Genomic DNA, 22,364 nt, shown 5'->3' with positions numbered 1-22,364 from the left:
CTGTAAGTCAATGCAATGTCCTAATTGAACTACATGTAACGTTAGTTGACTACTCCCCAACACTGGGCCACTTGCCACACAGGGTTTGGGGTTCAATTCCCACTGGGGAAACCCATACTGAAAAATGTATGCAGTCATTCCATTGACCATATTCACACAGTGGCCATTTTGCTCTTATGTCACAGCTCAGGTTGGTTTCCAGAGAAACCCAACCCGAACATGACATAAGAGCAAAATGGCTGCAGTCTGAATTATGGTCAACTGTAAAGCGCTTTGAGTGGTACTTGTACCAGAAAAGCGCTATAAATATGCATGCATTGTGTAACTGAGGGGTACAATTCCCTGACTGTATTACTAGATATGATACTTACTACCACTACCTTTGTACTTAATATTCGGCCACCCAGTACACGGCATAAATATATTATCATGAACACTCTCACGTAGATGAAACGGATCCAACACAAATGTACGAATTAGAAACAGGTCTTTATTTCCTACACAGCGATGGTGTGTAGAATAAACACTTAATCACTTAATTACATTTATGAATTGAAATAGTATGCACTTTTATGGCAAGGAGTATTCGTCGGTATATCAATAGATAATGTCCAATCTCTGAAGGCGCAGGTGGTAAATATACGACCTGGAATAGTTAAGGAATAACAGCAATGATACTTTAATGATTATAGGCTGGATACACTAGAGGGGGTTAATCCGGTCGCTTGTAAGCCGACAGGAGTAGGAGGGGGGGGGGGTAGAATCCAGCTGCCTCGTCCGGCCAAGGGTATCCCAGGTGAACCCACTGTAGTGCCGTTCAATGCGCCGGCGATCCTTGGACCACAGATGAAAGCAGGTGGACTCTTTGTGGGCCGGCTCTCTCCGGTCCACGGGGGAGAGATGTGGAGAGACCTCGTCTTGCAGAGCGTCTCCTCACCTTGCGTCCTCTCCAGGGGGGGGGGGTTCCAACACACAGTAGTGTCGGGGGTCTTTATCCATAGAATAATCAAAGTATCCAAAGCATAATCCGTGCCTGGGAAGGCGGGCTGTCGTCGGTAGAATAATCCGGTATACAGGTCCACTCGCTCGTCGGCTCTGGGGCTCCTCGGGTGCAGCTTCACATAGGGTCAACCACCCTGGGTAAGCAGCCAGTTCTCTGCCCGAAACGATGGGGTACTGACTACGGTAGTATTCTCACCGCACGAAGCACTATATATTAACAGACTATTATTAGCTTAATAGACTACGTCCAACTCGACGATATAGTGCCAAATATGACTATTCAAATATTAATATACACGATGTCTCAATACCGATGGTAGGCCGAACTTGGCCTTACTCCCACACGTGGCATCGCGGGGAGGCTTTACGTCTGTGACTCTATTGGAGGGTAAGAAACTGGACTGAAAAAAAAGTCCCACTTTAGTAGCGCAGTATATATACGCACTATGAACAAATAGTCCCATTAGTGGTGCGGTAGCCAGATTCCTACGCGGAACTAGGACTTGTTCGTACATGTCGAGCGGTACGTTTGAACTGGGTCTGAGGGGTATGGCAGCCTGGCACCAAGGTCTCGACCAATAGTAGAATGGAGACTATTATGGGATGTTCAGTAGGCTAGAATGGATATTCAATGCATATTGTACAAGGAATATACAAGGGATATCAGGGAATATTAGAGAATATACAAATACAATTAAATATATATATATAAATAAATATATATATTCGGTTTAATCTGGCCCTTCACAACAGCCACCCCCTGAATAGGTCCCAGACCTAATCAGTTAAACGGAGACAGATTAATCGCGTTGTCTATTTACACATAAGGGTTTGCTGTAGGGGTCAGTCAACTTCACAAAGTCATAGGGTTGTAGGGTCATGGTCATCATCGATTGTGTCTGGGAGTCGAGGCAGTTCTATGAGCCTTGCCACGGGACGGGTGTAAGTGCGACCCTGGACGAGCACTTCAGCTGCTCGGACCTTGCCGTCGGCACCGGTGATCACTTTGCCCACGCGGCCTGCCGGCCACATAGCTCTGGGCAGTGATTGATCAATAATCATGACGACTGTTCCTTCTGTCAAATTGTCTCTCTCCTTTACCCACTTCTGGCGGGTCTGTAGAGACGGTAGGTAGTGCAGTAGGAAACTGTTCCAAAACTTGTCGGCTAATACTTGGCTGTACCTCCACATTCGTCGGCCGTTCGCTTCTTCAGGCCGGTACATTGTCTGGGGTAATGTGGGATCTAGCCGCCCCATCAGGAGTGTGTTGGGGGTAACTGGGTCGATATCCGCCACATCACTGGAGACATATCCGAGGGGCTTCGAGTTAAGTACTCCCTCAATCTCCGTGAGGACTGTCATTAGGACTTCTTCCGCCACAGTCTGGGCCCCAAGTACTGCGTACAGGGCTGTCTTTATGGAGCGCACTTCTCGTTCCCAAGTGCCACCGAAGTGGGGTGCGTTTGGGGGGTTGAATTGGAAATCAACCTGTGCTGGAGCGAGGTGGGTCTTAAGTTCTGGGCCCATAGCTTGGAAGCTCTCTCTCAGCTCTCTTTCGCCGCCTTTAAAGTTTGTCCCATGATCGGACAATAGGGTAGACGGTCTTCCTTTCCGTGATATGAATCTACGAAGGCCATAAGGAATGAGTCTGTGCTCATGGTCGGGAGAAGCTCGATGTGTATCGCTCTGGTGGTCATGCATTTGAATACAATACCCCACCGCTTCTCGGTTCCTCTTCCTTTCTTTATGTGCAGCGGGCCAAAGCAGTCCATACCCGTTGAGTGGAATGGCTTGTCACCGATTCGGAGGCGACATGGAGGAAGGTCAGCCATCCTTGGTATGCTGGGCTGCGCGCGCCACTTGCGGCAGTCTAGACATGTTCGTTGGAAGCGTCGTACCGCCTCTCTTCCTTGTAGGATCCAGTAACGACGTCTGATTTCCGCGAAGACTCTTTCTGCTCCTACGTGATGTACATCCTCATCGTATTTCTTTATAATCAGCTCTGTGACCTTGTGTCGGCTGTTCAATACGATCGGGTATTTAATGTCATCCGGTAGATTGGGGGCTCTGCGTAGGCGACCACCCACTCTGATGAGGGTGTGAGCGTCGCTCTCGGGGGCCAGGTGAATTAATCTGCTGTCGGATGGGACGGGCTTTCCTCCCTGTAGACAGGCCAATTCATCGGGGAACGAGTCTCTCTGGGCTCGCTGCAGTAGAAGCAATTCTGCTTCCTCGTAGTTAGCTGCTGACATATCAGCGGGGGACTTGCACTCCGGGTGGTACCGCAGGAATGTTCTTTGTTGTGCACTCTCTATGGACGTGCAATCGTTTATGTTAGGGTCGGTGGAGGCTACGGTGCTCAATCCACAGAACACAGACTTCTTAATTTCCACCTCCTCTGGACTTGCTTCCCTCGGGATAGGCATGGGCCACTGTCCTTCCGGGAGTCTTAGGAATGCGGGGCCGTCACTGTAGACATTGCGACGGGTGAGGTCATCCAGGGGCATCCCCCGGGTGATGACGTCAGCTGGGTTCTGTTTTGTATCAACGTAGCGCCACTCTGTTTCTCCGGTTAACTCTTCGGTTAAGTCTTGAATCTCGGTGACTCTGACTCCCACGAAGACTTTGTACTTGCATGAGTCCGATTTGATCCAGGCGAGTACCGTCGTGGAATCTGACCACAGGATTGTTCTAGACACCGGTATGGTGAGCTCACGTTGGATGAGCGTGGCTAGGTGCGCTCCGGCTAGGGCTGCGCCGAGCTCTAGACGTGGGATAGATTGTTGCTTGCGTGGGGCTATTCTCGAGCGGGCGAGGACAAATGCTGTGTAGATCTCTCCCCCCTGGTCTTGGGCCCGCAAGTAGGCTACTGATCCGTATGCGACCTCTGAGGCGTCACTGAAGACGTGTAAGTCCATTTTACATGTCTCTGGCCTCACCTTGGGTGGGAAGTAGCTTCGGCGCATATTAACGCCTGGGAGTGAGTGGAGCTCCATCTCCCACTCTCTCCAGGTGGATGCAAGGTGTGCGGGAATGGGGTCGTCCCAGCCCTGGTCCTTGTCCCACAATGCTCGTACAATCATTTTTGCCCTGGTGGTGTACGGTAGAATACATCCTAGCGGGTCATATTGTCGGGCGAGTGTTGTGTACACACTCCGTCTGGTGGTCGGCGCCGCCGCCGGCCTTCCCTGCTCCGTAGTCAGGGGCTTGTGTCTGTAGTGAAGCGAATCTGTTTTGAATCGCCACACCAATCCCAGGGTCATCTCCTGGGCTTCTCCCGGGATTGTAGCCATCCAGGTCTCGCTGCTGGCTGCCTTGTCCTCGGAGGAGAGGCTGCGCAGTACTTGCGGATCGCTGCTGGCCCACTGCCTGAGATCAAAGCCGCCTTTGATCAATGAGGCGCGGAGTTTAATCAGGAGAGCCTCGGCTTCTTCCTGGGTTGAAAGGCTTTGTAGACAGTTGTCTACGTAGAAGCTGTTCTTTACGCTGTGTCGGACCTCTTCGTCCGCTGCTGGGTCCTCTGCTACATGTTTCTGTAGTGCAAATGTCGCACAGCAGGGGCTGCACGTCGTTCCGAAGGGGAGGACTTCCCATTGGTAGATGGCTGGGTGCTCATCTCCTGGCTTCTCTCTCCATAGGAACCGTAACAGGGGCTTGTCCGCCTCTACTAATCTCACCTGCAGGAACATTCCTTTAATGTCCCCGCTGATGGCCACCTTTTCCTGGCGGAAGCGGAGTAGAACGCCGAGTAGGGAGGGGCCGAGTGTGGGACCGGGCAGTAACTCTTTATTCAGATTTTGGGATCCGATCTGGTAGCTGCAGTTAAATACTATGCGGTCTTTACCGTTGTGATGGACCTTGTGGTGGGGCACGTACCACGATTCAGTGGTCTGGTCAGCCTCTTTAATGTCCATCTTTGTGACGTGTCCCGCTGTGATGAGCTTCTCAATCTCAGCGCGGTATACACTCTCTTGGGCGGGGTTCTTGGCTAAGCGCCGCTCCGTGTTCAGCAGGTACCGTTCTATGGCGTCTGTCTTGGCGTGGAAAGTAGGCATTCCTTCTCGCCGCAGGAGTGGCGTGGCGTATCTCAACACGCCGTTGACCGGGACTCTCTTGGTCCCTGTCTCGAGGAGGTGAATGGCGTAAATGTCATCTTTAGAGCGAATGTCTTTCTTTCCATTCTTAAAGGGCATTTGTTCCAAGCTCCATAGCCGCTCTACGTGTTGCAGGAGTGCGGTTTCTCCCTCTGTGACTCGGGAGTGGAGACATCTAGTGGCTGTACTTCGGTTGAGAGATTTGGCGAGCGGGCCTTGGAGAGTCCATCCCAAACGGGTCTCGACTGCTGCAGGACAGCCTCGGGGTCCGGTATGAACCCGGTCTATCGGGACAATGAGGTCTGCATGGTCGGAGCCTATCAACAGGGTCGGCATAGCATTGTCTATGAGCGGGATCGGTAACTTGCGCAGATGTGCATATTTCTCCATCAGCTTGGCGACGGGGTATGTGTACCGCGACAGTCCTATTTCTTGGCTGGTGAAAGCGTCTGCAATCTGGTACCGTCGCTCAGGCTGGCCGCTTGCTGCGATAGAGAATGAGACATTCTCGCCCTTTATCGTCTTCAAATCTCGTCTTATTGTCCGAATTGTCATTTGGGTTTCGCTTCCCCGCAGCCCTAGCTGGGCCGCAGCGGAGGCGAGCAGCAGGGTCTTCTCTGACCCGTCATCGAGGACGGCGTAAGTGTCCAGGACTTTATTCTGGTAGCTTAGTGTCACACGCACTACTTTTAGGAGTACTCGGGCTCCACTGCTGCTGGCGGGATCGATGTACATGACGCTCGCTTTGCGGCTGGATGGTGCAGGTGAAGGGCGCCGTCTGTTACTGTCGTGAAGTATGTCCAGATGGGCTCCATCGCACTTGGTGCACCTTTTCTTTAAGCGGCATTCGGCTGCCATGTGTGAGCGCGCACAGCGAAAACAGCGCTTGTTGGACTTTATCCATTGACCTGCTTCCTCCGCGTTCAGCTTGGGGAAGGAGTCACATTGCGCTAGCCAGTGTTCTTTCTCACAGTAGGGGCACACTATCTTCCACTTCTCCGTTCTGGAGGGGGTACTGTGGCTCCTGCTGCTCGGTACTGACTCCGATTGGTGCATCACAGTCACCGATCTTCTTCCATCATTTAGTCGTCTGGTTCCTTCTCTGGAGCCAGGGGTGCTCCGTCCGAATGTATCTAGCCGTAGGCTGCTGACTTCTCTCGCCAGGAAGTCTGCTAGATCGAGGAGGTTCGGTTCGGGGCCATTCGGGTCTCTGTGGTCCCTCTGCCGCCTAAAGCGCTCCTGATGAGCGGGCGGCAGCTTCTCCAGGATCCTTTCCACATTTGAGTTGGCGTAAAGTTCATACTTCCCCTTCTCTCTTTGCGCTCCCAACATCCCTACCAGGGACTGCACTCTGATGGACAGGTCGTCCAGTGCTCGATTGTCTATTGCTGGGGGTAAGCGGTCGATGTGTCGGATCTCCTGGATCACGTAATCCCATATGCGCCCATACCTCTGGTCCAATGCTACCAGCGCTGCTGTGTATGGGGTGGTGGAAGTCGCGTAGGCGAGCGCTATATTATGTGCGCGGGGTACCTTAAGTGCTGCAGTAGGATGGCGTATTTGTGGCGTTCATCCAATACATCCACCAACATGGTCTCCAGACACATGCGGAGTTCTGTATACTGGGCCCGGTTCTCTTGGGTGAAGTCGGGTACCATAGGCGTGCCAATGTATGACGCTGACTGTGGATACATCGGCGAGCGTTGGGGGAGAGGCCTCCTAGGCGAGTCTCCTCCCGCTCCTTGGTATGGGCTGGTACCGGCAGTGTACCATGGCCCGCTTGTCCAGGTGCTGTTCCTCGGTGCGGGTCGTGCGTCGTGCTCACCCGTGTATAGAGTCGGGGGTCTGTAGCGCAGCTCCGCGGGAGTATAGCCTGGGCTGTACCGGACCTCCTGGTCCGGTAGAGTACTGTGCTGTCTTCGGGCGCGGTTCTCCTCCTCTTCCTCTTCGTCTTCAGTTAGGTCATCCAGTGCTTGTAGTCTCTGGTTTAGCCTCTCCACAGGATATGCTGCTCCTTCCCGGTTGCTAGGTCTCGCTTGGACCGGTGGGGGGAGGTGGTCTGTGGGGGGTATAGACCTCGTCTGTTGGTCAAGTTTAGGGTTGTTTACTCGGCTAGGGGATGCCGCCCTGGAGGTGTGTCTAGACGAGTTCCTGGAGCCTCTGGCGGAGGGAGAGGGTGTTGTCCGTCTGATCAGCTGTTGTATTAGTTGCGCTTGCTGTCTGTCGCGCTCTGCGTCCCGTAGAGCACCAGCAGCTGCTCGCTGGCTGTCTGCTCGGTCTCGGGCCACATTCTCTTCCATCTGAATGCGTCTTATTTCCAGGCGTATGTGCTCTTCTTCGCTCCGTTGCTGTAGCTGCAATCGATCGCGTTCACCCTGGAGTCTATCGCGTTCAGTAGAGGCTTTCAGGCTGACGAGGAATGCCTGCTGTAGGGTCCTCTCTGCCTCGCTGGGAGAAGGTGGTTGTATAGGGGAGCCTTCCCTCGGGGTACTCCTTGCGGAGCCTTGGAGCTCTATCTCCACGGTGCTCTCCCCGTCTTCTTCCGTGCCGAGTTCTCTCTCGGTAGCGTTGTATTCCTCCCGGGACTCATCGGGGACTACTTCTTCAGTACTGGCGGGGTGTGAAGTCATGTCTGGTTCCCACTGGTCCCCACCGTGAACTTGGTCAGTTACATTAGAGCCCGTAGGGGCCTCTATGGTCGGGGTAGTCTGGGCGTTGGGGTTAGACATACTTTTACTTTCTAGTTTTACCGCGTTTACTGTTAGTAGAAGACTAGGTTGTTGACTGACAGCGTAAGCCTCTAAGTACTGAGGGAGCCGTCGTTCGCGCTGCGGGCATTGGTTAGGAGGATCGTTTCGTGGAGTGTTCATCATAGGCCATTTCAATATTAATAACACTATATTAATATTACACTAATTACCATCCGGCTCGAAGGACCAATTGTAACTGAGGGGTACAATTCCCTGACTGTATTACTAGATATGATACTTACTACCACTACCTTTGTACTTAATATTCGGCCACCCAGTACACGGCATAAATATATTATCATGAACACTCTCACGTAGATGAAACGGATCCAACACAAATGTACGAATTAGAAACAGGTCTTTATTTCCTACACAGCGATGGTGTGTAGAATAAACACTTAATCACTTAATTACATTTATGAATTGAAATAGTATGCACTTTTATGGCAAGGAGTATTCGTCGGTATATCAATAGATAATGTCCAATCTCTGAAGGCGCAGGTGGTAAATATACGACCTGGAATAGTTAAGGAATAACAGCAATGATACTTTAATGATTATAGGCTGGATACACTAGAGGGGGTTAATCCGGTCGCTTGTAAGCCGACAGGAGTAGGAGGGGGGGGGGGTAGAATCCAGCTGCCTCGTCCGGCCAAGGGTATCCCAGGTGAACCCACTGTAGTGCCGTTCAATGCGCCGGCGATCCTTGGACCACAGATGAAAGCAGGTGGACTCTTTGTGGGCCGGCTCTCTCCGGTCCACGGGGGAGAGATGTGGAGAGACCTCGTCTTGCAGAGCGTCTCCTCACCTTGCGTCCTCTCCAGGGGGGGGGGTTCCAACACACAGTAGTGTCGGGGGTCTTTATCCATAGAATAATCAAAGTATCCAAAGCATAATCCGTGCCTGGGAAGGCGGGCTGTCGTCGGTAGAATAATCCGGTATACAGGTCCACTCGCTCGTCGGCTCTGGGGCTCCTCGGGTGCAGCTTCACATAGGGTCAACCACCCTGGGTAAGCAGCCAGTTCTCTGCCCGAAACGATGGGGTACTGACTACGGTAGTATTCTCACCGCACGAAGCACTATATATTAACAGACTATTATTAGCTTAATAGACTACGTCCAACTCGACGATATAGTGCCAAATATGACTATTCAAATATTAATATACACAATGTCTCAATACCGATGGTAGGCCGAACTTGGCCTTACTCCCACACGTGGCATCGCGGGGAGGCTTTACGTCTGTGACTCTATTGGAGGGTAAGAAACTGGACTGAAAAAAAAGTCCCACTTTAGTAGCGCAGTATATATACGCACTATGAACAAATAGTCCCATTAGTGGTGCGGTAGCCAGATTCCTACGCGGAACTAGGACTTGTTCGTACATGTCGAGCGGTACGTTTGAACTGGGTCTGAGGGGTATGGCAGCCTGGCACCAAGGTCTCGACCAATAGTAGAATGGAGACTATTATGGGATGTTCAGTAGGCTAGAATGGATATTCAATGCATATTGTACAAGGAATATACAAGGGATATCAGGGAATATTAGAGAATATACAAATACAATTAAATATATATATATAAATAAATATATATATTCGGTTTAATCTGGCCCTTCACAACACATTGTTTATTTATTTACTATTATGTGTGTCATACAAAACCGAGTTTCACTCTTTCTCAAATCATTCCTATAGCCCAGCAGCAGCTGGATTTCCTGTTGCTAAGGCGACAAGCGTTTGTGCGAGCGGCCCTGCGCTCCAAGCAGATGAAGGTATGACTTTATTCTTGTGTCATTTATTTCACAATGGTCTCTTATGTCTACATTCAGCTGTCTATATTTTGACTGGCTCTAGTGTTCAACCTTTAAATCTTCTTGATTGATGGATTGTCTCTAGGACATGGATGGTGCAGCGCAGCACCTCAGACATGCCAAGGGACTGGACCCCATGCTCACTGCTGCCAAGGCTGGACTGCCTGTAGACATTTCCAAGGTAATATACACATTATAGTGTGTGTGTGCTCACATATTTACGTCAGCCATCTTAGTTTATGATTGAGGTTAGTGTGTGTGTGTGTGTGTGTGTGTGTGTGTGTGTGTGTGTGTGTGTGTGTGTGTGTGTGTGTGTGTGTGTGTGTGTGTGTGTGTGTGTGTGTGTGTGTGTGTGTGTGTGTGTGTGTGTGTGTGTGTGTGTGTGTGTGTGTGTGTGTGTGTGTGTGTGTGTGTGTAGGTGTGTGTGTGTGTGTGTGTGTGCGCGTGTAGTGCACACAGTTATGTGTGTGTGTGTAGGCCATCCCTCCTTCGGACAAGTGGCTCAAAAAGTTATCCTGCGTTTAGGCAAAGTGGATACTAAAGTTAAGTGGGGATGTCTGTGTAGGTGTTTGTGTGTGTGGGGGGGGGGTGTTCAATGTCACAGGAGTGTGTGTGTGTAATAGAAGTGTTAACTGAAGATGTGAAAGAAGCAGATGGAAGGTAGAAAATCACAGAGGTGAGATCAATACACGTGTGGGTGCACGTGAGTATCCCTGCTGTTTCAAGTTTCACACAGTTGTGGTTCCGCTCATACCTTGCTGTCTTTGATTGCCTCTCCTCTGATGAACACCTCCCTTTACACCTGCTCGCTCTGCACCCACTGTGTTCCAGCCTCTCCTCTCTGCCCATCCTCATGCTCTCAGCATCTGCTCTTTGCATTATTCTTGTTATTTCACAGACTTATTTTCCCCCAGTTATCCCTCTTCTCCCCTAGTGTACACAGTTATCCCTTGTCTCCCCTAGTGTACACAGTTATCCCTCTTCTCCCCTAGTGCACACAGTTATCCCTCTTCTCCCCTAGTGCACACAGTTATCCCTTGTCTCCCCTAGTGCACACAGTTATCCCTCTTCTCCCCTAGTGCACACAGTTATCCCTCGTCTCCCCTAGTGCACACAGTTATCCCTCTTCTCCCCTAGTGCACACAGGTATCCCTCTTCTCCCCTAGTGTACACAGTTATCCCTCTTCTCCCCTAGTGCACACAGTTATCCCTCTTCTCCCCTAGTGCACACAGGTATCCCTCTTCTCCCCTAGTGTACACAGTTATCCCTCTTCTCCCCTAGTGCACACAGTTATCCCTCTTCTCCCCTAGTGCACACAGTTAAGGCCCTCCCATAGTCGAGCAGACTGTACACAGAGCAGACTGTACACAGAGCAGACTCCGCGGAGGTCCACTGGACTCTTTGAGCTTTCATAGTCGAGCGGACCTCCGCGGACCAATTTCCTACATGTCACGCGCCAGTTTACACAATTGTCCCCACGCTGTTCAACTTCTGTCATGTCGTCGTCATCCGATGTCAAAATAAAGAGTGTTATCTCCGTTTCCAATATTTAGATAATAAAACGGGCAGTTTTACGCACTTGAATAACAGATATATAGGCAGCGAGATGCAATGTACCGTATAGGCTTGAGGTGGACAGCGCTGGTGCTGAAATGACAAACACGCATTGCATGAAATAAAAGCACCAGTTTTATTTCAAAATATTGGAAACAGAGATAACATTCTATGTTATCTCCGTTTCCAATATTTCGAAATAAAACTGGCAATTTTACACACTTCATTTAGAAAAGCCATTCAAACATCTCTCTTGGCACGGAGCGAGTGGTCAGAGTAAAATGCAGATCGGCGTCACATTAAATGCAGTTCGATGTCAACCAAAACGCCGAGCAGCGTTTTGTGTGACACCAAGTCAGCGGCGCGGATGTCCGCGCGTCATAAAATAGGAGCTTCGCACCTGTGGGTCTGCTGTCCGCTGAGATCAAAGCTCAAAGAGCCGCGCGGACCTCCGCGGAGTCTGCTCTGTGTACAGTCTGCTCGACTATGGGAGGGCCTTTATCCCTCTTCTCCCCTAGTGCACACAGTTATCCCTCTTCTCCCCTAGTGTACACAGTTATCCCTTGTCTCCCCTAGTGCACACAGTTATCCCTCTTCTCCCCTAGTGCACACAGTTATCCCTTGTCTCCCCTAGTGCACACAGTTATCCCTCTTCTCCCCTAGTGCACACAGTTATCCCTCTTCTCCCCTAGTGCACACAGTTATCCCTCTTCTCCCCTAGTGCACACAGTTATCCCTCTTCTCCCCTAGTGCACACAGTTATCCCTCTTTTCCCCTAGTGCACACAGTTATCCCACTTCTCCCCTAGTGTACACAGTTATCCCTCTTCTCCCCTAGTGTACACAGTTATCCCTCTTCTCCCCTAGTGCACACAGTTATCCCCTGTCTCCCCTAGTGCACACAGTTATCCCTCTTCTCCCCTAGTGTACACAGTTATCCCTCTTCTCCCCTAGTGCACACAGTTATCCCTATTCTCCCCTAGTGCACACAGTTATCCCTCTTCTCCCCTAGTGTACACAGTTATCCCTCTTCTCCCCTAGTGTACACAGTTATCCCTTGTCTCCCCTAGTGCACACAGTTATCCCTCTTCTCCCCTAGTGTACACAGTTATCCCTCTTCTCCCCTAGTGTACACAGTTATCCCTCTTCTCCCCTAGTGCACACAGTTATCCCTCTTCTCCCCTAGTGCACACAGTTATCCCTTGTCTCCCCTAGTGCACACAGTTATCCCTCTTCTCCCCTAGTGCACACAGTTATCCCTCTTCTCCCCTAGTGTACACAGTTATCCCTCTTCTCCCCTAGTGCACACAGTTATCCCTTGTCTCCCCTAGTGCACACAGTTATCCCTCTTCTCCCCTAGTGTACACAGTTATCCCTCTTCTCCCCTAGTGTACACAGTTATCCCTTGTCTCCCCTAGTGCACACAGTTATCCCTCTTCTCCCCTAGTGCACACAGTTATCCCTTGTCTCCCCTAGTGCACACAGTTATCCCTTGTCTCCCCTAGTGTACACAGTTATCCCTCTTCTCCCCTAGTGCACACAGTTATCCCTCTTCTCCCCTAGTGTACACAGTTATCCCTTGTCTCCCCTAGTGCACACAGTTATCCCTCTTCTCCCCTAGTGCACACAGTTATCCCTCTTCTCCCCTAGTGCACACAGTTATCCCTCTTCTCCCCTAGTGCACACAGTTATCCCTTGTCTCCCCTAGTGCACACAGTTATCCCTCTTCTCCCCTAGTGCACACAGTTATCCCTTGTCTCCCCTAGTGTACACAGTTATCCCTCTTCTCCCCTAGTGCACACAGTTATCCCTCTTCTCCCCTAGTGCACACAGTTATCCCTCTTCTCCCCTAGTGCACACAGTTATCCCTCTTCTCCCCTAGTGCACACAGTTATCCCTTGTCTCCCCTAGTGTACACAGTTATCCCTCTTCTCCCCTAGTGCACACAGTTATCCCTCTTCTCCCCTAGTGCACACAGTTATCCCTCTTCTCCCCTAGTGCACACAGTTATCCCTTGTCTCCCCTAGTGCACACAGTTATCCCTCTTCTCCCCTAGTGCACACAGTTATCCCTCTTCTCCCCTAGTGCACACAGTTATCCCTCTTCTCCCCTAGTGCACACAGTTATCCCTCTTCTCCCCTAGTGTACACAGTTATCCCTCTTCTCCCCTAGTGCACACAGTTATCCCTCTTCTCCCCTAGTGCACACAGTTATCCCTCTTCTCCCCTAGTGCACACAGTTATCCCTCTTCTCCCCTAGTGCACACAGTTATCCCTCTTCTCCCCTAGTGCACACAGTTATCCCTTGTCTCCCCTAGTGTACACAGTTATCCCTCTTCTCCCCTAGTGTACACAGTTATCCCTCTTCTCCCCTAGTGTACACAGTTATCCCTCTTCTCCCCTAGTGCACACAGTTATCCCTCTTCTCCCCTAGTGTACACAGTTATCCCTCTTCTCCCCTAGTGCACACAGTTATCCCTCTTCTCCCCTAGTGTACACAGTTATCCCTCTTCTCCCCTAGTGCACACAGTTATCCCTTGTCTCCCCTAGTGTACACAGTTATCCCTCTTCTCCCCTAGTGCACACAGTTATCCCTCTTCTCCCCTAGTGCACACAGTTATCCCTCTTCTCCCCTAGTGCACACAGTTATCCCTCTTCTCCCCTAGTGTACACAGTTATCCCTCTTCTCCCCTAGTGCACACAGTTATCCCTCTTCTCCCCTAGTGTACACAGTTATCCCTCTTCTCCCCTAGTGCACACAGTTATCCCTCTTCTCCCCTAGTGTACACAGTTATCCCTCTTCTCCCCTAGTGCACACAGTTATCCCTTGTCTCCCCTAGTGTACACAGTTATCCCTCTTCTCCCCTAGTGCACACAGTTATCCCTCTTCTCCCCTAGTGCACACAGTTATCCCTCTTCTCCCCTAGTGCACACAGTTATCCCTCTTCTCCCCTAGTGCACACAGTTATCCCTCTTCTCCCCTAGTGTACACAGTTATCCCTCTTCTCCCCTAGTGCACACAGTTATCCCTCTTCTCCCCTAGTGTACACAGTTATCCCTCTTCTCCCCTAGTGCACACAGTTATCCCTCGTCTCCCCTAGTGCACACAGTTATCCCTCTTCTCCCCTAGTGTACACAGTTATCCCTCTTCTCCCCTAGTGCACACAGTTATCCCTATTCTCCCCTAGTGCACACAGTTATCCCTATTCTCCCCTAGTGCACACAGTTATCCCTCTTCTCCCCTAGTGTACACAGTTATCCCTCTTCTCCCCTAGTGTACACAGTTATCCCTTGTCTCCCCTAGTGCACACTGCTATCCCTTGTCTCCCCTAGTGCACACAGTTATCCCTCTTCTCCCCTAGTGTACACAGTTATCCCTCTTCTCACTTAACCCCTAATTGTGAATGGGTGAATGTGAGGCATAAATTGTAATTGTCCTTTCATATTCTATCCTCCCCACTGCACCTCCCGCTGTAGGTTCCCAGTGCTCCAGTCAGCGAGGAGGACTACTCCCTGTCCCGCTCCCGAACCTCTCCTCTCTCCCCCCGCTCCAGTGAACAGTACAACCAGCTCATGGAGCTCCTGCGGCAGCAGCACGAGGTCAGAACGCACTCCGCCTGCGCTCTCACTATGCTCATTGTTTTACATGCAACGAAACCGCCTAATGAATACATGACATACCATAGTTCCTGTTGTATGTCACCAATGAGGTTGGTATATATTCTTGCCTTTGTATGCATTGTGTGAGTCCTACACTAATTCCAAAATAGAAACTATAACATGGATTTTCAGCAGTCTTTATCTTTATTTAATCTATCAGTAGTTGATTGTTTGACTAGTCAAGCAAGGTCAAAATATAACCCCCATGAGCCGCGCCTGCAAATGGACCTATCTCAAGCCCCACCCTCTTTTCTTGGTCCTCCAATCACAACTGTGGCCTCCCTCAGAACACACAGTTTTTAGATCTTTATTTTCAAAATGTTAGTCAGTTTTACTATATGCACCAGAAATAAAGGCCTAAACGGTCTTGTGTGCTCCGGTGAATCTTCCCCCTGTTTTAATTATATGCTGCCCTCGCAAAGATTAACTGGAGCAAATCTCAAATCCTGAAAAAGAATAATGGCACTGTACTCCTGTTTTAATATGCACAGACGTTGACAGGTACACCGAGACCCCTTTGTTCAGAACTTTACCATTGATCATTGTATAACAATCCCCAGTCGAATACAAATTAAATGACATTTATAAAAAAAAAGAAATACTACATTTCATTAAAATATCAGTCTTCCTTTGCCTTAGATTCAGATCTCACAATACAGATCCTATCCTATTTACTCTAGTCTAGGCAGTAGCTGGTGATTTCTGTCTCTATGATATTTACTGTAGACAGTATCTGGTGATTTCAGTATTTACTGTAGACAGTAGTTGGTGATTTCAGTCTCTATGATATTTACTCTAGACAGTAGGGGTGGAAAGGTACACGTATCCGTACCGAACCGTTTCAGTGTGTACCGTACCGTACCGAACGGCTGTGTACCGAATGCGAATACAACGATATGTTAACCACTGACGACCGCCCACTGGGGGCTGTTTTTTTCACAATCTATCATTATTATTATAATTTTTTATTTTTATTTTTTACAAGTAAAGTTGATTATTAATTTCAATATAGAATATTCATTGACAGCCCTACAAGTACAATTAGTTACTGCACACTACATCACCCCTTGGTGGAACATGGAAAGCCAAACTTTCCCCCACTGTACCGAACCTTGACTTCAAAACCGAAGTAGCTAGACAGTAGCTGCCTGGTGATTTCAGTCTCTATGATATTTACTCTAGTCTAGACAGTAGCTGGTGATTTCAGTCTATGATATTTACTGTAGACAGTAGCTGGTGATTTCAGTCTATGATATTTACTGTAGACATTAGCTGGTGATTTCAGTCTATGATATTTACTGTAGACAGTAGCTGGTGATTTCAGTCTATGATATTTACTCTAGACAGTAGCTGGTGATTTCAGTCTCTATGATATTTACTGTAGACAGTAGCTGGTGATTTCAGTCTATTTACTCTAGACAGTAGCTGGTGATTTCAGTCTATGATATTTACTGTAGACAGTTGCTGGTGATTTCAGTCTCTATGATATTTACTGTAGACAGTAGCTGGTGATTTCAGTCTATGATATTTACTGTAGACAGTAGCTGGTGATTTCAGTCTCTATGATATTTACTGTAGACAGTAGCTGGTGATTTCAGTCTCTATGATATTTACTCTAGACAGTAGCTGGTGATTTCAGTCTATGATATTTACTCTAGACAGTAGCTGGTGATTTCAGTCTCTATGATATTTACTCCAGACAGTAGCTGGTGATTTCAGTCTCTATGATATTTACTCTAGACAGTAGCTGGTGATTTCAGTCTCTATGATATTTATTGTAGACAGTAGCTGGTGATTGTCTCTCCAGCTGAGTAGCAGCAGCATTAACAGTGTTTCTCTCACTCAGCCTTTCACTCACAAGTAATTTTTTATCTTTTGGCGAAATTTTTTTAATTAGCTGTGCTTTTCTTATTTATTTTTTTATTTCTCTTCAACAGAAATGTCTGCGCTATTCTCAACAGTTTACACACATGGGCAATGTTGCTGAGACCACAAAGTAAGAAACATTTCTCGCAGTTTTCTTATTGATTGCATCGGTCTGGTGAGAAAAACTTGGTTGATCTAAACAACTGATGATTATCGAGCTGTTGTTGCTGTTGTTGCTGTGTGTGCATTTTCTGGCCATGCTGAGTTTATTTGGTTAACATTACTTGCTTGTGACAATGATACAGCACAGGATTATTATTTCAGTATGTACAAAAATAGCATTTACAAAATTGTATTATCCTAGAAATGTGTTTTTATTTATACGGTCATATCAAACTCACAGATTAACAGAAATCTTAATATCGGTATCGGCCAAAATGCTCATATCAGTGCATCCCTATCTTTTTGTTTTCGTGTTTATTTGTGTGTATAATCCCCCCCCCCACCCTCGCATGATTCTGTGAGACACATGAACCTGTAACTCTCACACCAGTATGCATCTCACCAGTCACACCAGTATGCATCTCACCAGTCACACCAGTATGCATTTAAATCTGTCAAAATTAATCTCAATATGATATTTCATCCACATCGTTCAGCCATAGTTTAGTGCCTTGGCTCAGGGACACTTTAACGGTAATGAACACCGTCTGTTGCAGGGATAAAACCTGGGACATTCCAGGCACTCGACAACCTCCTTAGCCACTTGGCCACCCTGCTGGTCGGTGCTATTTGTCTGTGCATCCGTGTGTGTAATTATCAGGTGTCCCTCTCCTCAGGTTCGAGAAGCTAGCTGAGGAGTGCATGACGAACATTGAGATACTGAAGAAGGCCCACGCCAAGGGCCACCCCGTCCCCAAGTGCCGAACAGAGGAGAGGACCTTCAACGTTGTCAAGTCAGCAACTTGTTCATCTGTTGTTGTTACAGTGCCACTTTCAAGTCTTATAAAAAAAAAATTAAAAGGTGCTATAGATACAAATTTTATGTAGAGTAATCATAAAAAAAAAAAAAAAAAATATATATATATATATATATATATATAATAATAATACATCCACAGAGCTTTTAGAAAGGTGTGGAATAAAATAATAGCTTTTCCCCCTACAAAAATGACCAATTAATGAATTTATCATTTAAAAGAATTTGGCGGGTCCAGAATTTATGTTGTCGTTTACATGTTGCCTGCATGCATCCCCTCCGTACTTCCTATTTCCACACGTGGAATACACCTGATTGGATAATGCAACATCTACTGGCTGAATGTTATCTATAGCACCTTTAACGATGCATCAAAAATATCAATATAGTATAGCATTATATGTCGCAGCACTAGCAGTGATGGTAGTGCTATCAATCAATCAATCAATTTCTTTAATGACCACCCAGCCAGGCTGGTGGAATTTGGTTTCAGTGCATAGCATAGCAGTTCCAACATAAAAACATAAAAACATAGAACATATAACATCACTTACAGCGTACATAAAAGAAAACACAATTACATAGATACAGTTCAGAGTTTGTCCATGTCCATGTCAGCAGAGGTAAGGGGGGTTGCGGGGGGTACTACAGGGAGGGGGGGGGGGGGTGCTACAGGGAGTTCAGTGTCCGTATGGCAGTGGGGAAGAAGCTGTTTTTGAACCGGGTTGTTTTGGTGGTCAGGGATCTGTAGCGCCTCCCGGAGGGCAGCAGCTGGAAGATGTGGTGTGCTGGGTGAGTGGGGTCGGAGATGATTTTCCTGGCTCTCCTGATTGTGATTTGGCGGTGGAGTGATTCGAGAGAAGGGAGGGGGGTGCAGATTATTTTTGAGGATTTATTGATGATTCTTTGTAGTTTGTTTTTTGAATGAGTGTCCAGATTGCTGTACCAAACAGTTATGGAGAAGGTGAGGATGCTTTGTATAATGGCCTGGTAGAAACGGAGCAAGAGATGTTTATTGACTCTGTATTTCTTATCAAGGGAAATGTTTTTGTCAATTCATCGTTTTCTCGTCTTTCTTTCCTTACTGAACGAGGTCCCTCTGAGTGGGAAAACCACAATTTTGCAGATGAACTCATGAAGTCGTTGATTAGTCGACTAAAATCACATGACTGTTAGTTGAGTACTCCGGTTTCCTCCCACACGCAAAAAGACATGCATGCTAGGTACATACTAGGGCTGACCCCTATTAGTCGACTAATCGGTCGAAAGGAGCCGTAGTCGACTGCCAACCTCTTAGTTGAATACAAAAGAAAAGAGGCCTAGAAGCGTGGCTAACGCTAATGGCACGCATACCAGAGGCTAACTGTCTAAGAAAACAGGCACAGAGGCACTGAAAGAGGATTTCACCCATCTAATGAACACACTAGACAAATATCAAGATGTATCCATCAGTGGACCAATTGCATGCTTTTGCAGAGGACAAGAAGCCTTCCGTCGACTCCTTCAGACATTAAGCACCCCCCACAGCCCAAATGGAATGATTAAAATATATATATATATATATATATATATATATATATATATTTTTTTTTTTTTATATTATTGCAAAACAAAATTGTCAAAAGTCAGTACTCAACACACAATGCATAATGAAACTAACAATTAAGGTGGCTAAAATGACATGCAAGTACAGTAACAGAAAACAAAAAAAAGTATATAATAATATTTTACCGTATACAGTGTATATCCAACGAAATTACCAATTGTACCAATGTCTTATACAGGATATACTCCTAATACATATTATCTAAAACCCTACACACATATGCTCCAGCTCGAACCCCCCCCTCCCGGACCCCTCCTTGGATAGTACCTCCATTATCCCTCACTCCTAACCAGACACCACCATTATAAGCTAGCTTTTATTCTCTCCACCACTTCTAACCACATTGACATTTTGGATTCGTTGAGTCCCAGAATTCTTGCTGTAGATATTTCTTGATAAATCACATCGAGATATGTAAGAAACCAAACCTTCCGGCACATTTTTTCCGGTTGAAACCAGCGTGATGCGATCAGTTTTTTAGCTACTGTGATACCCGATAGAACCAATCTCTTTAGCTGTGGATTTACTGCAAACTCAAAAACATCATTCAATAGTAATACAGAGGGGTGTACTGGTATATTCCAAGATACGAGTTTTGATAATTGATGGGTCACATCTTTCCAGAATGCCTTAACTGGTGGGCAGTCCCAATACATGTGCATAAATGTTCCTTCGTCTCCATTTGTACATTGGGAGCATTTTGAGTCTTGTTTGAGACCCATTCTGTTCAGTCTTATAGGAGTCAAGTATGTCCTGTGAATATAATTAAGATTGATTTGTTGATGGTCCGGGTTCCTTGATGTAAGACGGACATTTGCCCATGCTCCTTGCCAATCAAACAATATATATATTGTACTTTTTTTTTTGTCGACTAATAGTCGATTAACGGCAAATGTTGGCCAATCATAGTCGACTATCCAAATCCTTAGTCGGGGACAGCCCTAGTACATACCCTTGACAAAGGCACTGGCATTAGAACTGGAGTTAGAACGTCCACTGCTCCGAAATGGGATGAATGCAGAGGACATATTATTGGTATATGCCAAGTAAACATTTATTTGGCATATATAAGAGATTCTAATTCCACTTAGAATCTCTTTAGTCAAGGACAGCCCTAGTTCTTTGGACATCTTTGCTGCTCTCTGAGCCGTAATCGGAGTCGTCCATGTTGGCCAGATGGACCCAGAGACCGACTGTGACTCAGTGACTCGCACTCACTGACTGACCTTCTGGCTCTGGACCAGTATTATGCTAACGGCTAACCGCAAAGTTACCCTGGCGCTAGTCCATTACAGCTCATAGTTAACAGCCGCGTTTGGCCAATATATATGATGCTGCCACCTGACCGATGTCTTGCACTCTCCTGAGGCCGGCAGTGATTGGTCATGTGTTTGTTCATGTTGCAGGATCTACCCGGACCTGACCGCTAGCGACATGATACTGTACATCATTAAAGGGGTGAATTTACCAGCTCCCTCAGGTACTGGTCTGTGAGTATGTGTGTGCTTGTCAAGGTTTGGATCAATTCACGAATTCAGGATTTGGAATATTTAAAAATATATATATAATAATTAATAATCTAATTCTGAAAAGAAATTGGCATGAAAGGGTTGTTATTATATTGTTTATTATATTATAATAAATAAGAATGAATGTTTCATCATCGGCAAGTGAATTGCAATTTCTCTTTAAATTCTTAGTCTGTTTAAAGTCTGCGTTGATTGAATTGACCATATTCACATGGTGGCCATTTTGATCTTATGTCATGCTCAGGTTGGGTTCTTGGGAACAGGGTAGAAAGGAACCCAATCTGAGCATGACATAAGAGCAAAATGGCCACCATTTGAATATGTTGAATTGAAGGTGAATTGATCACAACCCTAGTGCATGTGTCCATTTGTGTGTGTCTTTAACACAGTCTTAGTGTTTCTGTGTCTGTATCATAATCATATCTGCAGTCAGTCATTACATTTCAAACCTTTATTTATACTCGAAAGGCAACTGAGGTCTCCCTCATTTACAGTCACGTCGAGTTTACATGCAGAGACAAGCAGTCATCGATACAGCATATAAAATCACAGCATATACAATCACAACAATAACGACACATGGGTAGACAAAAGCAAGGATAACAAATCAATTAAAACATGTGTACATGATTCTCTATTCTCTCTCCTCTATCCTCAGGTGTCTCCCCTAGTGACCTGGATGCCAGTGTCAAGTTTGAGTTTCCTTTCCCCAGTGTGGTAAGAGACAGTCTGTCATCCAGTCGTGTTTACTGGCATCATGACATTCTCCAGTGTCTTTGTCAGTGGTTCACTCTGTTGATTTGTAAACAACTGTGTGTCTGTCTGTCTGTAAGTGTGTTGTCTGACTCTGTCTTTGTGTGTGTGTGTGTGTCTGTGCCTCTCTGTCTGTCTCTCTGTACTTGTATGTATGTGTATCTGTCTGTCTGTACATATACAATGTATGTGTGTTGTCTGACTGTCTGTATTTGTGTGTGTGTGTGTCTGTCTGTCTGTCTGTACATGTGTTGTCTGACTCTGCTGTCTGTCTGTCTGTACGTATATGTACATGTGTTGTCTGACTGTCTTTGTGTGTGTGTGTCTGTCTTTGTGTGTGTGTGTGTGTCCGTCTGTCTGTATGTGTGTTGTCTGACTCTGCTGTGTGTGCGTGTGCGTGCACAGGAGGAGGCCCAGAGGGACAAGACCAGTACAGTGAAGAGCACAAACAACCCAGAGTTTAAAGAGCGCTTCAAACTGAACATTAACCGAACCCACCGAGGCTTCAAGCGGGTGGTCCAGACCAAAGGCATCAAGTTTGAGATCATCCACAAGGGGTAAGAAGACCAGAGGCTGTTGGTCTCTTTTACACAATCTGTCTGTGATATGTGATCTAATGGTACGTTGTCTTCTCTGGGTGTTTCTCTAATAATAATATAATACAGTTCTTCATATGAAACCCCTTGAAAAGTAAATTGTCCACACTCTTCTTTGGTTTCCTTTGATCCATTCTCTCTCTCTCTCTCTCTCTCTCTCTCT

The 22,364-nt window shown here is 47.2% G+C and overlaps 1 protein-coding gene across 1 annotated transcript in view; it reads left to right on the top strand.

The window, feature by feature from the left end:
* cc2d1a (coiled-coil and C2 domain containing 1A) overlaps positions 1-22,364 on the top strand; it is a 55,395-nt gene that overhangs the window by 17,790 nt on the left and 15,241 nt on the right. The window contains exons 14-21 of the mRNA XM_084318530.1: positions 9,544-9,620; positions 9,745-9,840; positions 14,690-14,812; positions 16,810-16,868; positions 17,578-17,694; positions 20,730-20,803; positions 21,511-21,569; positions 22,011-22,162. Of these exons, the coding sequence (XP_084174656.1) occupies positions 9,544-9,620; positions 9,745-9,840; positions 14,690-14,812; positions 16,810-16,868; positions 17,578-17,694; positions 20,730-20,803; positions 21,511-21,569; positions 22,011-22,162 (757 nt within the window). The remainder of the gene's footprint in view (positions 1-9,543; positions 9,621-9,744; positions 9,841-14,689; positions 14,813-16,809; positions 16,869-17,577; positions 17,695-20,729; positions 20,804-21,510; positions 21,570-22,010; positions 22,163-22,364) is intronic.

The sequence above is a fragment of the Notolepis coatsorum genome (genome assembly GCF_963971535.1).
Source record: "Notolepis coatsorum genome assembly, chromosome: 7".
Taxonomy (NCBI): Eukaryota; Metazoa; Chordata; class Actinopteri; order Aulopiformes; family Paralepididae; genus Notolepis; species Notolepis coatsorum.
The sequence above is the reverse complement of the archived record's forward strand: the minus strand, read 5'-3'. Positions and strand labels throughout refer to the sequence as shown.